Source organism: Hibiscus syriacus, unplaced genomic scaffold (genome assembly GCF_006381635.1).
Source record: "Hibiscus syriacus cultivar Baekdansim isolate YM2019G1 unplaced genomic scaffold, ASM638163v2 tig00110794_pilon, whole genome shotgun sequence".
Taxonomy (NCBI): Eukaryota; Viridiplantae; Streptophyta; class Magnoliopsida; order Malvales; family Malvaceae; genus Hibiscus; species Hibiscus syriacus.
This window is the reverse complement of record NW_024062865.1, coordinates 475470-488992: the sequence shown is the minus strand read 5'-3', so window position 1 is coordinate 488992 and position 13523 is coordinate 475470. Positions and strand designations below refer to the sequence as shown.

The 13523-nt window shown below is 37.8% G+C and overlaps 3 protein-coding genes across 5 annotated transcripts; 1 reads left to right on the top strand and 2 right to left on the bottom strand.

Annotated features, from left to right (window-relative positions):
- Positions 1-3977: 3977 nt before the first annotated feature.
- On the bottom strand, positions 3978-5293 carry LOC120141307 (protein RADIALIS-like 3). Of its 2 annotated transcripts, none has more exons than XM_039156226.1 (2): positions 4603-5293; positions 3978-4261 (listed from the first exon to the last, which is right to left on the bottom strand). In XM_039156226.1, exons 1-2 carry the CDS (start codon positions 4887-4889, stop codon positions 4015-4017), a joined length of 534 nt encoding a protein of 177 aa, XP_039012157.1. In that variant the 5' UTR covers positions 4890-5293; the 3' UTR covers positions 3978-4014. The 2 variants fall into 2 exon arrangements, with proteins under 2 accessions (XP_039012157.1, XP_039012158.1); XM_039156227.1 differs by having other exon boundaries at positions 4020-4245; positions 4603-5283.
- Positions 5294-6059: 766 nt separating this feature from the next.
- LOC120141211 lies at positions 6060-9507 on the bottom strand. 2 transcript variants are annotated; one of them, XR_005517760.1, is made up of 4 exons: positions 8936-9507; positions 7190-8657; positions 6833-7077; positions 6060-6801 (listed from the first exon to the last, which is right to left on the bottom strand). XR_005517760.1 is itself a non-coding variant. In XM_039156145.1 (3 exons), exons 1-3 carry the CDS (start codon positions 9258-9260, stop codon positions 6891-6893), a joined length of 1980 nt encoding a protein of 659 aa, XP_039012076.1. In that variant the 5' UTR covers positions 9261-9507; the 3' UTR covers positions 6060-6890. The 2 variants fall into 2 exon arrangements, 1 of the variants encoding a protein (XP_039012076.1); XM_039156145.1 differs by having other exon boundaries at positions 6060-7077.
- Positions 9508-12217: 2710 nt separating this feature from the next.
- On the top strand, positions 12218-12906 carry LOC120141217 (squamosa promoter-binding-like protein 1). Its single transcript, XM_039156150.1, has one exon. It carries the CDS (start codon positions 12313-12315, stop codon positions 12790-12792), a length of 480 nt encoding a protein of 159 aa, XP_039012081.1. The 5' UTR covers positions 12218-12312; the 3' UTR covers positions 12793-12906.
- The last annotated feature ends 617 nt before the right edge of the window (positions 12907-13523 follow it).

The window sequence follows — 13523 nt, the reverse complement described above, 5'->3', positions numbered from 1 at the left end:
GGTGATTTTGGGAATGTTCATCTTGCTGATGATGAAACCTTGAAAATCGTCGGAAAAGGAGATATCCGACTAAAGCTGCCAAACCAAACCACCTGGAAGCTGACAGGAGTGAGACATATTCCTGGCCTCAAAATAAATCTGATTTCTGTTGGACAGCTTGATGGAGAAGGATATAGTACAACCTTTTCAGGCTGTGAATGGAAGATTACCAAAGGAGCACTTGTCATTGCTCGTGGTAAAAAGACTGATACTTTCTATGTAACCTCAAACTTAGAGAATATCATTGCAGTAGCAGATGCTGATGGAAAATCAAACCTATGGCACCAAAGGCTTGGCCATATGAGCGAGAAATGAATGAAGATACTTCTGTCAAAAGGGAAGCTGCCGGATCTAAAGAATGTAGATGTCGGACTATGCGAGGATTGCATATTTGGCAAACAAAAGAAAGTCAGCTTTACAAAAATTGGCAAGACTCCCAAGGCAGAAAGGTTAGAATTGGTTCATACTGATGTATGGGGACCATCCCCAGTTCCATCTCTTGCAGGCTCACTATATTATGTCACCTTCATCGATGATTCAACAAGGAAGGTGTGGGTTTATTTTCTGAAGAAGAAATCAGAAGTCTTTGATACCTTCAGAAAATGGAAGGCCATGGTGGAAAATGAGACTGGTTTGAAAGTCAAACGGTTGAGGTCTGATAATGGAGGAGAATACAGAGACAGTAGATTCAGAGATTTCTACGCAAACAATGGGATAAAGATGGAGACAACAGTTCCCATAACACCGCAGCAGAATGGCGTAGCAGAGCGCATGAACAGAACTTTGAATGAACGTGCCAAAAGCATGAGGATACATGCCGGATTGCCCAAATTTCTATGGGCTGAAGCTATCAACACTGCAGCTTACCTGATCAACCGTGGACCCTCAGTTCCTTTGGATGGCGGAATACCAGAGGAAGCTTGGAGCAAGAAAGAAATAAACCTTTCATACTTAAGAGTGTTTGGTTATATTTCTTATGTACACATAAACTCTGCTGAAAGAAGTAAACTTGATGCCAAGTCCAACAAATGCGTCTTTGTTGGTTACGGTGGTGATGAGTTCGGTTACCGGTTTTGGGACTACGAAAATCGAAAGATCATCAGAAGCAGAGACGTTATTTTCAATGAAAATGTGATGTAAAAAGACAGGTCAACCGCAAAATCAAGTAATACCGAAGCTGAAATAAAGGAATTTGTTGAGTTCGAGGAGATTTCTGGAAATGATGTTCAGATCAGTCCTGAAGCAGTTCAAGAGGAAGAACCAGGCACACCAGAACTGAGACGCTCCTCCAGAATTCCTAAACCAACCCAACGGTATTCGCCTTCTTTGCACTACTTGTTGCTGACTGACAATGGTGAACCAGAGTGCTATGATGAAGCGATGCAGGTGGATGATTCAATCAAGTGGGTGTCTTCCATGAAAGATGAGATGGACTCGCTTATGTCAAATCAGACGTGGGAATTAGCTGAATTACCACCAGGCAAGAGAGCGCTCCATAACAAGTGGATTTACAGGATCAAAGAAGAGCACGATGGGAGCAAACACTACAAAGCAAGATTGGTTGTCAAAGGCTTTCAGCAAAAAGAAGGTATTGACTACAATGAAATTTTCTCTCCAGTCGTGAAGCTGTCTACAATCAGACTGGTATTGAAAATTGTAGCTGCAGAGAATTTACATCTTGAGCAGTTAGATGTAAAGACAGCTTTCCTTCATGGTGATTTGGAGGAAGAAATCTATATGAGACAGCCAGAAGGCTTCATAGAGGCAGGCAAGAAAAACCTAGTATACAGGTTGAAGAAGAGCTTGTATGGTTTAAAACAAGCTCCTAGACAGTGGTACAAGAAGTTCGATAACTTCATGGGTAGCAGTGGTTTTACCAGATGTCAAGCAGATCATTGTTGCTACATCAAGAGGTTCGACAACAACTTCATTATTTTATTATTGTACGTTGATGACATGCTCGTTGCAGGCTCAAATATGAAAGAGATTATCAACTTGAAGAAAAAATTGTCGAAGCAGTTTGCTATGAAGGATCTGGGCGCTGCAAAGCAGATTCTTGGGATGAGGATCAAGAGGGACACAAAGTCGGGGACTTTGATGTTATCACAGGCTGAGTACATCAACAAAGTACTCTCCAGGTTCAACATGCAAGATGCTAAACCAGTAAGTACACTTTTAGGTGTTCATTTCAGACTCTCCAAAGAACACTCACCAAAGACGAAGGAAGAACGTGCACACATGATGAATGTGCCGTATGCCTCAGCAATTGGAAGTCTGATGTATGTCATGGTTTGTACTAGACCAGATATTGTTCAAGCAGTGGGAGTTGTTAGCAGGTACATGAATAATCCAGGCAAGGTACACTGGGAAGTTGTCAAATGGATCCTCAGATATCTGCGGGGTACTACAAACAAAGCACTTTGTTTCAAAGGTGGAGATACGATACTGACAAGCTATGTAGATGCTGACTTAGCCGGAAATATTGACATCAGAAGAAGCACTACAAGGTATGTCTATACTCTAGGAGGAACTGCAGTGAGTTGGGTTTCTCAACTACAGAAGATAGTTGCTCTCTCCACAACTGAAGCAGAATATGTCGCTGTTACGGAAGCCAGCAAGGAGATGGTTTGGCTCCAAAGTTTCTTGGAAGAGTTAGGCAAGAAACAAGAAAACAATGTCTTGTATTGCGACAGTCAAAGTGCTATCCATCTAGCGAAGAATCCGTCTTTTCATTCCAGGACAAAGCACATACAATTGCGATATCATTTTATCCGGTCTCTTCTGGAAGATGGGATTTTGAAACTTGAAAAGATTAGTGGAGCTCAAAATCCGGCAGACATGTTGACAAAGATGGTGACCACAGACAAACTGAAGTTATGTTCAACTTCAGTTGGCATGCTAGAGTAACAAGACTAGAAAAGCTGCTGCATTGATCGAGGTGTGAAGACAGATTAAAATCAATCTTCAAGTGGGAGATTGTTGAAATTCAAAGCAGCAGCCGGCTGCTTGAATTGGGGGGGTGCTTATTTTTTTATTATTTTGTAATAGGGTTAATTACAAAATTGAATCATTGAACTTTAGGGTATTTACAAAGATTAGTCTCTAAGTTTCAACTATAAATACCCTAGCTCATTTAGCTTCAAAATCATCCCAAAAATCATTTTTTTCTCCCAATACTAGAGAGCTTTCTTGTGAGTAGTGAGTGTTTTGTAAACACCTGTAAAATTTCTCTCTTAGTAAAAGATCTGTAGCAGTCCGGAGACGTAAGCAAAATTGGCTGAACTCCGTTATCAATTTCGGGTATTATTTTTCCGCTTTTATTTCGCATTCTCACTAATTTGATTATAGGAAAATTACTTGTACTCGGTTTATTTCCTAACAGATATGAATTTCTCTTATCAGAAGCAGCCATACCTGTTGGCATCATTAAATTCCGTTTGTTCAAAGATTCCAGTGGAAGTGTCATGCTAATGGAATTATTAAATTCTTAGAAAGTAATTTATGTGGCAATGTAGTACATGTTGATCCCACCAGAAAGAATTATTGTATGGTGAACTGGCACTTGAAGTTGCTAGTGCAATCAGTTTAGTATCTGTACTGTAATTGCCTCTGGGATTTTAGCATAATTATAGCTCAGATGGCAGCATGCAGCCCAATGGTGCCAGGTTTTCACGGGGGATTTCGACAGAAACACCGAGTCAAGATGAGATAACAGTCGATATAAAGTGATCGAGAAAGTGAGTGACACTTCTTCAATTAGTAGAATCACATTCATATTAAGCAATATGATTCGGACTTTTGAGTGTCCTTTAAAGATTCAAACTCATAATCATTAGAGACAAGCACAACAAGTCTTAACAAATCTTCTGCAACCTTCTCGGTATTTCAATAAGTTTGAGATCCGAATTCAAATTTAAAACCCGCGACTTCCTGGAAAAGAAAGACAAGGAAAACAGGGTCCAAGAACCATTTCCACTATCTACAGATTGAAAAGTTGAAGTCTTTACCAGAATTTCTGTTTTTACAATGAAGAGAGTGAATTACATCAAGGAACAACGGATATAGCCTTAGAAGCGAAACAATAATAAACCCTGAATTCTTGTGGGACGTGAGTTTTGGCACAGCCACTACCAACCAAATCTGCTTTTCATAAACCAGAAGAACAATAGCTCTGAGGATCAATTTATGTCCAATCGAACCAGCAAGCTGAGAGCGGAAAAAACTACAAAACATCAGAAAAAATTGCATTGTTCAAGTTAAAACATAATGCTAACTATGCATTTATACGCATACTAACGGATTCCCGAACCACATAAACATAGCAGAAATCATTGATCCAAATCACATACTCTGATATAAAGTGCAAACTTGAATTACTCAAACCAAAGTCCATGAAGAAAATAAAAAGCAAGAAAACCAAGGGGAAAACTGGGTTATTCAATTTGTCCCCTTATGCACGGCAAGTCAAGTTTGAGCCGGAAATTGGCTCAGTTTGACGACTTGAAAATGAAAATAAAGAATTGTTGCAGAAGAGGCTTGACAAGAAAGAAAGATTTTGTGTACTTATTATCATCATCAGTCCAGCAAACAGATTTAGTGCAGTCGACTTGAATCCAGGGCTGCATTTCTCCGAGTTCATGATCGAGTTTACCCGATTCGATAAACTGCAAATCCTCCAAGAGTATCACATAATGTTTATGCACGTCTTCCGCAGTTTTTCCCCCTCCAACCATGGCAGCAACCACTTCCCAACGATCCGGATGTCGTTCATCTACCACAGCTAGAGACAGCTCGAACAACTTGTTCTCCTCCCAGCTCCAACCACACAAAACATCCGGGAACTTATTCATGTGACAGACACCCTTTTCCTATGATCGATCGATAACGGTTCTTTTGTGGCAATTAAGTAAACTTAATAATTGCTTTGCATTCTAGGATTCCTCGAAGAAGAAGACGAAGAAGAAGAGCTGACGGGACAAGTTGTTTGATTCTCCAGACCAGATTCCAACGCCCCTATGTCATTGGGGAGGTGTCAGATATCTGTTTTTGAGCAGCAAATCTTCCCTTTTTGTTTTGTTTTTCTTTTTGTCAGATACAACAGGGTGAAATTTTGCTTAGTTTAGATCTAAACATGGGCACATAGTAGATTATACTATTTAATCAATCTGGGTCTAAAACAGGAAAATCAAAGCAGGGAAACAGGCAAAACTTCTGGACTTAACTAACCATTTCTTGCCATACCTACAGCCTCGGATTCTAAATATCGTTAGATCCGGCAAAATTCTCTACCATGAAGCAAAAGAAAGAGACTTTTGTGGGTAGGATCACATCTTGCTTGATTTCCCCCCCTCAAGTTTCCATGCAATTACAGTTGAGAACATGGAAGTCATTTTCAAGGACTTTTTAATGGGTAGAAAAGACTTGGCTGTAGAAAGAAAACATTTTCTATCTATCCTGTTCCTTTTTCCACTTATTGGACGCCATCGTTGGCCACTGAAAACTAATCCCAAACCAACTATTCCATCATTTTTCATTTATGAAGTTTCTTAGGGTGAGGTTTGCTTTTTAATTGATGTGTTAACCTGTCCCCTTCAGTTCGCAGGGATGGACTTAGAGAACCGTCAAGATAATCGTGTTTCCTGTAAATTTTAAATTATGATATATTTTTAATATTTTTAATATATTAAAATTTTAAAAATTCATACCCGTAGCATAAAATAATACATCCATTCCTAAACTCGAACACTTTTGATTTCGTCTTTTTATCATTCATTTTTGTTTTATAATAATATTTACTATAATATTTTCATTTTCAGATCGGTGTCTAGGTGAACAAGTCCACCAAATAGCTCGCATGCCGACAAAGGCGACTGTGTGACTGACAATATTCCTTGGGGGCGAACAAGGTGGTTTGTAAAGATATTCCATAACAGGGCAGAGTAAAATTGAGTGAATCTAGCATGTAGAGTAAGAGAATTGAATTAAAAGGCAAGCATGCATCATAAACTTTTACAAATTGCTTCAATGTAAAACATTATAAAGTATTTATTTAAATGGAATCAAGGGACAACCACTTCCAAGGCTCAAACTAATACAATTCACTCAAGTTATACACGTTTGGTCCAAAAACGCTTAAATTTACTTGCAATGCCAGGAATAAGGCTCCCTTATCATACTCCCATTCCATGTTCTTTGTTGATTGCCAAAGCGCTTAGCAGTCTCCACATAAATAAAGTTCCGGTTTGATGAGGTTTATTGTTGCATCAATCTCTGCCAGCAGCAACTGAACAACCCAGCTGGTATATATACAATCGGAGATACTGCCAGGCTGATACTAAACCCAAACTGTATAAAGCAATATCTGCCGAAAAAAAGGATTACCACAAACTGTGGAGAGAAGAAAGCCTTTACCATTTAACTGCTTAAGCAATACCAGCAACCACCAATCATATTTGGGATAGCTTGTAAACATACCAAATCAGCGTGGAAGCAGAGGATTGATTCGCTACTTTACTGACCTCTCTGATCCTGATAATTTCCAGGCTAATTCCATCTAAAACTTCTTTCGCCTTCTGCAGCTCCCCGATATGGAATTGCAGCAGATGAAAATAAAAAGGAAAAGGCTAAACGGAAACATAAAAGTATGAAAAACCTATTCCTACTTGCTTTGCCATGGTCCAAATATCACAAGCCCATCACTAGTTTCCTTGATGGTCGATTATTTGTGTTCTTTTTTGTGAAAGTGACCCTTGTCTCTTTACCATCCCAACCCCAATTCTCTAAACACAACGTGCTTACCATCTTTCACCACCTTAGGATCACTTTCAGTACCAAAACCACCGTTGATCAGATCAAGCAGCAGTTTCAGCATTTGTTTCTGTAATAGTCTCCGGAAGGGTGACTGTAATTGGTTGCCATCCTGATTGATGATTTATAATCCATTTCTTCACGGCAACAATCATATTCAAGATCTGGATAGCATCACCTAAAGCAAATTCTTCCAAGCATGCCTTTTTTAAAGCGAGAGCTGCTTCATATCTGCAGATTTGGTAACAAAGTTAGGCAGAGGGAATCCCCTATAAAACCTAGGACCAACTAAAGAAGGGAAAACAATAGAAACAGAGAGGAGATCACCAAAGCATATAATTACCTGCATTGATAAGCCATCATTGCAGATCGTCCAGCAGGGGATGATAAAAACTTTTGTATTCCATCCCAAGTTTTCTTTGAGTATTGATTAGGATTCCCACCGATGGGATTGATACACTTCCATAGTTTCTCATTTCTACCAACATACAACTGCATTGCACCTAAACTTTGCTTCAATACCATATGTTGCTCAACTGCACTATCCAAAGCCTTCTTTACATCAGTATTGCGGTGTTTTGGATCTCCATATCGAATGCAATCATTAATGTTCGCTTCAGTAGGCATAATTTTTTCGGTTTTCAGTGTGTTTAATGCAAGTAAGATAACACCTATAAGACCTTGCACATATTCAGATGGTGATGAGCATCCTTGAGCTCCCCAGCTGCCATTGCTAGATGAACTAGAAATTGGTGAGGACGAGGGAGGTGGAAATTCAGGACCGCAATGATGCCCATTACTAACTTGCTGCTGACTTGCTTGGCCATTGTGCAACACATGGCTCTTTTGTGGCACATTTAGGACACCTTGATTAGGCAATGGCTCGATAGAGCTTGTTTTGAACTCTCCACAGATTTGATGGGGAAAATTAGAAGGATTTTTAGCATGGGTGCAGGGTTTTAACTTACCAATATCAGGCATATTTTGTGGGGCCAAATATCTAGGCCCCTCCGATCTAGGAGGCATTGGGCGGAAACCATGACTTTGTGTATTAGGGGGCAGCAATTTATCTTGTGCAGAAGCTGGTTGTAGAGGAAGGCTATTCGGCCGAAATGAATTAGGAGGATTTTGAAGGATTCCCGTGAAATTACCATTGTTACTTCCTGAAAGGTCATGGCTGCTAGGAAAGAAGTTTGGAGTAGACTTGCTAGAAGGGACAGCAGGCTCACTGCCACCAAAACTCTCATGTGGTAATCTTTTTAACGACATTGCCTGTGAATATTCTGACTTGTATGGGTATCCATTGTTCATATTTTCTTTAATGGTAGTGGTTGGCACACTAGAGGCTCTAGATATGCTTGGCTGATTGGGAGTTTTCCTGATACATCTCCCTCTATATTTGCTATCCCCATTCCTTCCAGAATTAGGAAAATTTGGATTCCCCAATGTACCACTTTCTGAACTAAAGGCCATTGGTTGACTGTACTGAACCATTTCAGGAATTGGGTTATACAACATTTCAGGGTTAAAACTATTGTGGCCAAGTTTAGTTGATTCATCACTCGAAAGGGGAGGACCACCGGCTGAAAGACTCATCCAAAGCCATACGCTCTTGGCCGCAGCAACGAGGGGTGCGGATGCCTTCATAGGCTGCGCCAAGAGAATATTATATCTCCTCATGCGTAACTGATGGAGAGCATTAGAAAAATCCCTATCGCCAGAGATCAACAGATAATTCGCGGGAGCAGGATTATCAACTGCCCAGAACAGCATATCAACTAGAATCTTTTTATCGCTCGCATCTTTCACACCTGCTCATATATAAACCTTAATTCATCAACAACCTTCTTTTTCTCTAACATCTTAATGTTAATTTTAACTTCATGACAAAAATAAATAAAACTCTTGATCTCAGCACAGTAAGCAATTTTCAAAGATCAGTACGAACACTAAGTTTTTTTTAGTAATAAAAAAACTAAGTTCTAAAATACTACCGTAATGCGTCCAGATCATTGCAACATTAACGCAAAAAAAGGGTAACGATTCAAGCTTGAGATATAAGAGAAATTAAGGGTGTCGATTAGGTTACCAGCGGGTACATGATTGAGTGCGATGCCGGGGCTGGAAAGCGCCTGCTGTACAGAAGAAGGAATCCGATTGGTGTCGCCGTAGGCGGAGATGGAAACGGGCCCGCAGTAGTTAATCTTAACCAGCGCCGAACTAATGTTCTGCGCGATGGCATGCGGGTCGCAGTGCTTAGGGACCTGACAGTTCTCTATGTCCCACCAAACCGACGTCTTCGCCGAAACGTACTGAGATTCAGCCGCGCCACCACTGTAGCGAGGCGCTGCCCCGGCTGTCGTAGTGGCGACGACGGAGGCGGCCGTGATAGCACCGGTTACATATCCCCCCATGAGTAGCTCACGGTAGAATGGTTGAAAGTAGCTAGGCGCAAGATAGCATGTAAGAAAATTTTGGGTTTGATTGTTTGCTTTTCACTTCGCTTTGAATTGGTTCGGTCTTAATAAATTTTCTCTAATTATTCTTTGGGTCGAGTCTTGAAGACATAAGACGATGAATCTCTACTTTGCTTAAGCTCTGGTTAATAGAAGGATCTAACACTCTAATATAGAGAAAGAGAGGGGGTTTCGTTTATGTACTTTTTCTAACCCTTCCATTACGCTTACTGGGGGAGAGACTTGGAATATATGCAGTAGTCAACTCACTCGACGCGGCATTTATTAATTTTTTTTTCTGATTTAACACGGCACTGGGTTAACTGCAATAATTGTTTTAGTTGAGACTGAAAGCACCAAATTCCGTGGTGCGAGGGACAAGAGCTACTGGTCAAATGGACTAACAACCTCTTCTGTCTATTTTCCCATTGTCTTTTGACTTTCATTATATATTTTCTTTATTCATTAATTGCTTGGATCTTGCCAAGAAAGTTCGACAGACGTGATGTTTTGCATCTCTTCTTGCGCACCATTTCCCCCCTGCTTTCGCCCTTGACCTAATGCGACATAGTAGTATTCTTTGTTTTCATCTTAAACTTGTTTAAAGCCATCTACATGATATGATAATATCTTGTTATACTTTAAAAAAATGATTCTAAAAGTTATTACCTCTTCGTCGAAAGAAATCTTTAAATAAGTATCCCTATTTTTCAAAAGTTTTACACTCCAGAATAAAATTCAATATTAGACTATCAAATATATTTAGACAGTTAATTTATAAGTAATCATCACTATCTTATTTCTGACACCACTAAAACGAGATAACAATAAATACGCTCAACTCGTACTAATAAAAGGATTGAAATTCTCAAAAACTAATTTTTTTTATCTTTTACCTTATGATCGACATTCTTTTACAAAAAAAATATCGACCAAAGATCGATAAAACAAATTTATTCTCATCAATATATTTTTTACATTCTTTAAATTTATTTGTGCTCAACTTTTAATGATTATTAATGGTAATAAACTAACACTAAATGCAATATTCAATAATTAACGTGCTCTCCTTTTAATGCATTAAAAATTATAAATTATTTATGTATTAATTTAGTGTAAAAGAATTATTATTTTGAGGTCATGAGTTGAACGTCATAAATGTTAGGAATGTAAATATTTAATTTTAAAGGGTTGGAAGTTTTTTTTGAATATATATTATATTATATTATATTTACCTTAAATTAATAAAAAGAAAGTTATAAATTATTTATTGATTAGTGTCTTGAATTTTTCAATTTAAGATTAATTATAATTATAGCCGGACCCAAACAAGAAACTTTTTTCATTATTCATTAAAACCTCTGGACCGGTTCTCGCAGCTCCAAGTGTGGAAATGTTAGTAAAGATGTGTTGATTGGCGATGAGACGACAAACGTATAAAAGATGCAAAAGTAACGAATCCCCACCCACTACACTATTCTTTTCTCTAATATTCAATCAAGCACATCTTTCCGTGTGTAAAGTTATCTTTCTACCTCATCAATCATGAATCCATTCCCCAACAATGCTGCACTGCAACCGGGAAATATATGTTTCTAGATAGTTCTCATTCGTTTCTTCTCATGCCTACCCAACCTGATCCAAAGAATGAAGTTTCTATATGCCTTCCGCATATTTTTTTTTTGGCGATTTATTGTAATCCAAGCAATCGAAGGTACATAATCATTCATGTAAGCAAAGGACAAGATGAGCATTTTGTTAAAGGAAGAAAGGTTATGATTAATTTTGAAAATTTTAATTTCAACTCCTAAAATTTTTAAAATTTTAAGTTGCCCCAAATTCTATCGCTAAGTTCTGCCAATGCGTAAAAGATGTATATATAATAATGTGAGTGGTGTGTTCACTTGCAGGTTCAGACCGGACATTTAACAGAAGTTGAAAGACTTTGATCTCGATGCTAATATTTAGATTGCACACACAAACACAATACAACAATCGTTATCTGCAATCAAAATAACCAAATGCTTTTATTATAAGATAATGACATGTATAATGATCATCCAATAAAATAGACACTAAAATTTTATGTGAAAAATCTTTTCGGGAAAAATCAAGAATAGAAAAGAAGAAACTTCACCAATGTCAAGAGAATAAGAATACAAGAGGAGTCTTCACTAGGGATGGGCATGGGTCGGGTTTCGGTCAACCCAACCTGAAAATTTTACATCGTTCACCCGACCCGACTTTTTGAGATAAAATCTGAACCAGGTCCGACCCGACCTAAAATAATAATAAAAATATTATTTTTATTTAATAAAAACAATAATTTAATTGAAAAAAATAATATATAGAGGGTATTATTGTAAGTATTCATAAATATATAAGGTAAAGTTATATTTTTTCCTGATCGTGTCGGGTTGGGTATTTTTCACCCTAAACCCGACCCGAACTCATTTTCTTTAGAAAACCCCGACCCAATCGGGTCAGGTTTGAATCCCATGCCCATCCCTAGTCTTCACGGACAACTTGATCTCTAAGCCTAATTCTTAATATCTATTTATAGGGGATATATATTTGATTATAAATATATATATATATATATATATATATATATATACTCAAAGTAACTTTTCTACATAAAAGAAAATAAAATTTTCTACTTTTAATCAAATTAAGTTTATTATTTTCTCAATTAATTTGTGTCATTATGTATTTGCTCACAACTTGTTCACTACAAGTAATATTATGCATAACATCATTTCGATCATTAATGACAATTATATCTTTTTTGTTATACTCACAAAACTTAATTTTCTTATTCTCGAATCTATTATGCCCATAAAACTGAACTCTCTTTTCTTTCTTAAACCCCTTATGCCTATGGAATACAACAATTTTCTATTCCCAAAACCATATTTTCTTTGCTTTGAAGTTTCCTCTAAAATTAGGACTAAAAGTGTTTTAACGTTAAATCCAAACATAGTTCACTTTCTCCTTTTTGGTTTACCATATGAAAAACAATTGTCTATTTTCCTTTCAGGTCGGAATTGACGCATGGAAGAACGCTCGAGACAGCACTGGCTCTACGCCAGAAGATCATGCTCGTTTACGTGGTCACTACTCATACATCCACCTGGTACAGAAGAAGACTAGTAAGAGACCTCCTTCTGGGCATGTGGTGGATGACATTCCTGGTACCCTCTCTGATTGCAGCAAAAGGCAAAAGCAAAATAACGAGTCAACCCCCAGCTTTGAGATTGGCCGGCTAGAATCAAGGCCCTTGAAGCGACACTGCAAGCATTGTGATCAGAAGCTGGCTTATGGATATGGAGCAGCCAGCAGGTCATTTGCTTACAGGCCTGCAATGCTATCAATGGTAGCAATTGCCGCGGAATGCGTCTGTGTTGCTCTACTATTTAAGAGCTGTCCTGAAGTTCTTTACGTGTTCCGTCCCTTCAGGTGGGAAATGTTGGGCTATGGAACTATCTGAAGTCCAGTAACTCTTCCTCCTCCAGTCATTAACAATTTAATAGGTGGTTTGCATTTGTAAACCGTTTACAATAAAAGTGAAATTGAGGTCTGGATTACAACACCACTGTTTAAACCGAGTTTCGGATGCAGTCATGTTATTTACACACATAACCTATGTTTATTTGTAGGTCAGTCGTCAATGTAATGCTATCAAGATGTTAACATAATAAAACATGCATAGTTCCTCTCTCTCTCTGGGCTTGAAGTTGAATTGGACATTGGTTTTGATACTCCCATGTTTGGAAGTGAATTCTGTATGTTAAAGCTTAATGTTTGTTTTAAATGCAATATAGTTTGTATTTTTTTATGTGTATAATTTAGTCCCTCTTTGATTAATCAAATGCTTAATTGAGTAGGGAAGTTAATGATTTAACTCAAAAAAAAAATATTAAAGCTCATATAATGTCATTTTGATTCTTAAAATTTTAAAAGATTTATAATTTGGTCCTTAAGTGCTTGTTTGAATTAAATTTTGTTTGTTTCTACAGCCACCTCTGAAAGTAGCACCTCTGAGAATAATTTGACATACCCGTTTTCTAGGATTATGATGACCAAGAGATTTGAAAAACATACTAAGGGCATGAGTTGCGTAATATGACTAATTTACTGAAACTATGGTAAAAGATTTTGTTGTTAATGAAGTAATTTATATAATTATTATATCATTTGAGCAGAAATGAAATAAATTAA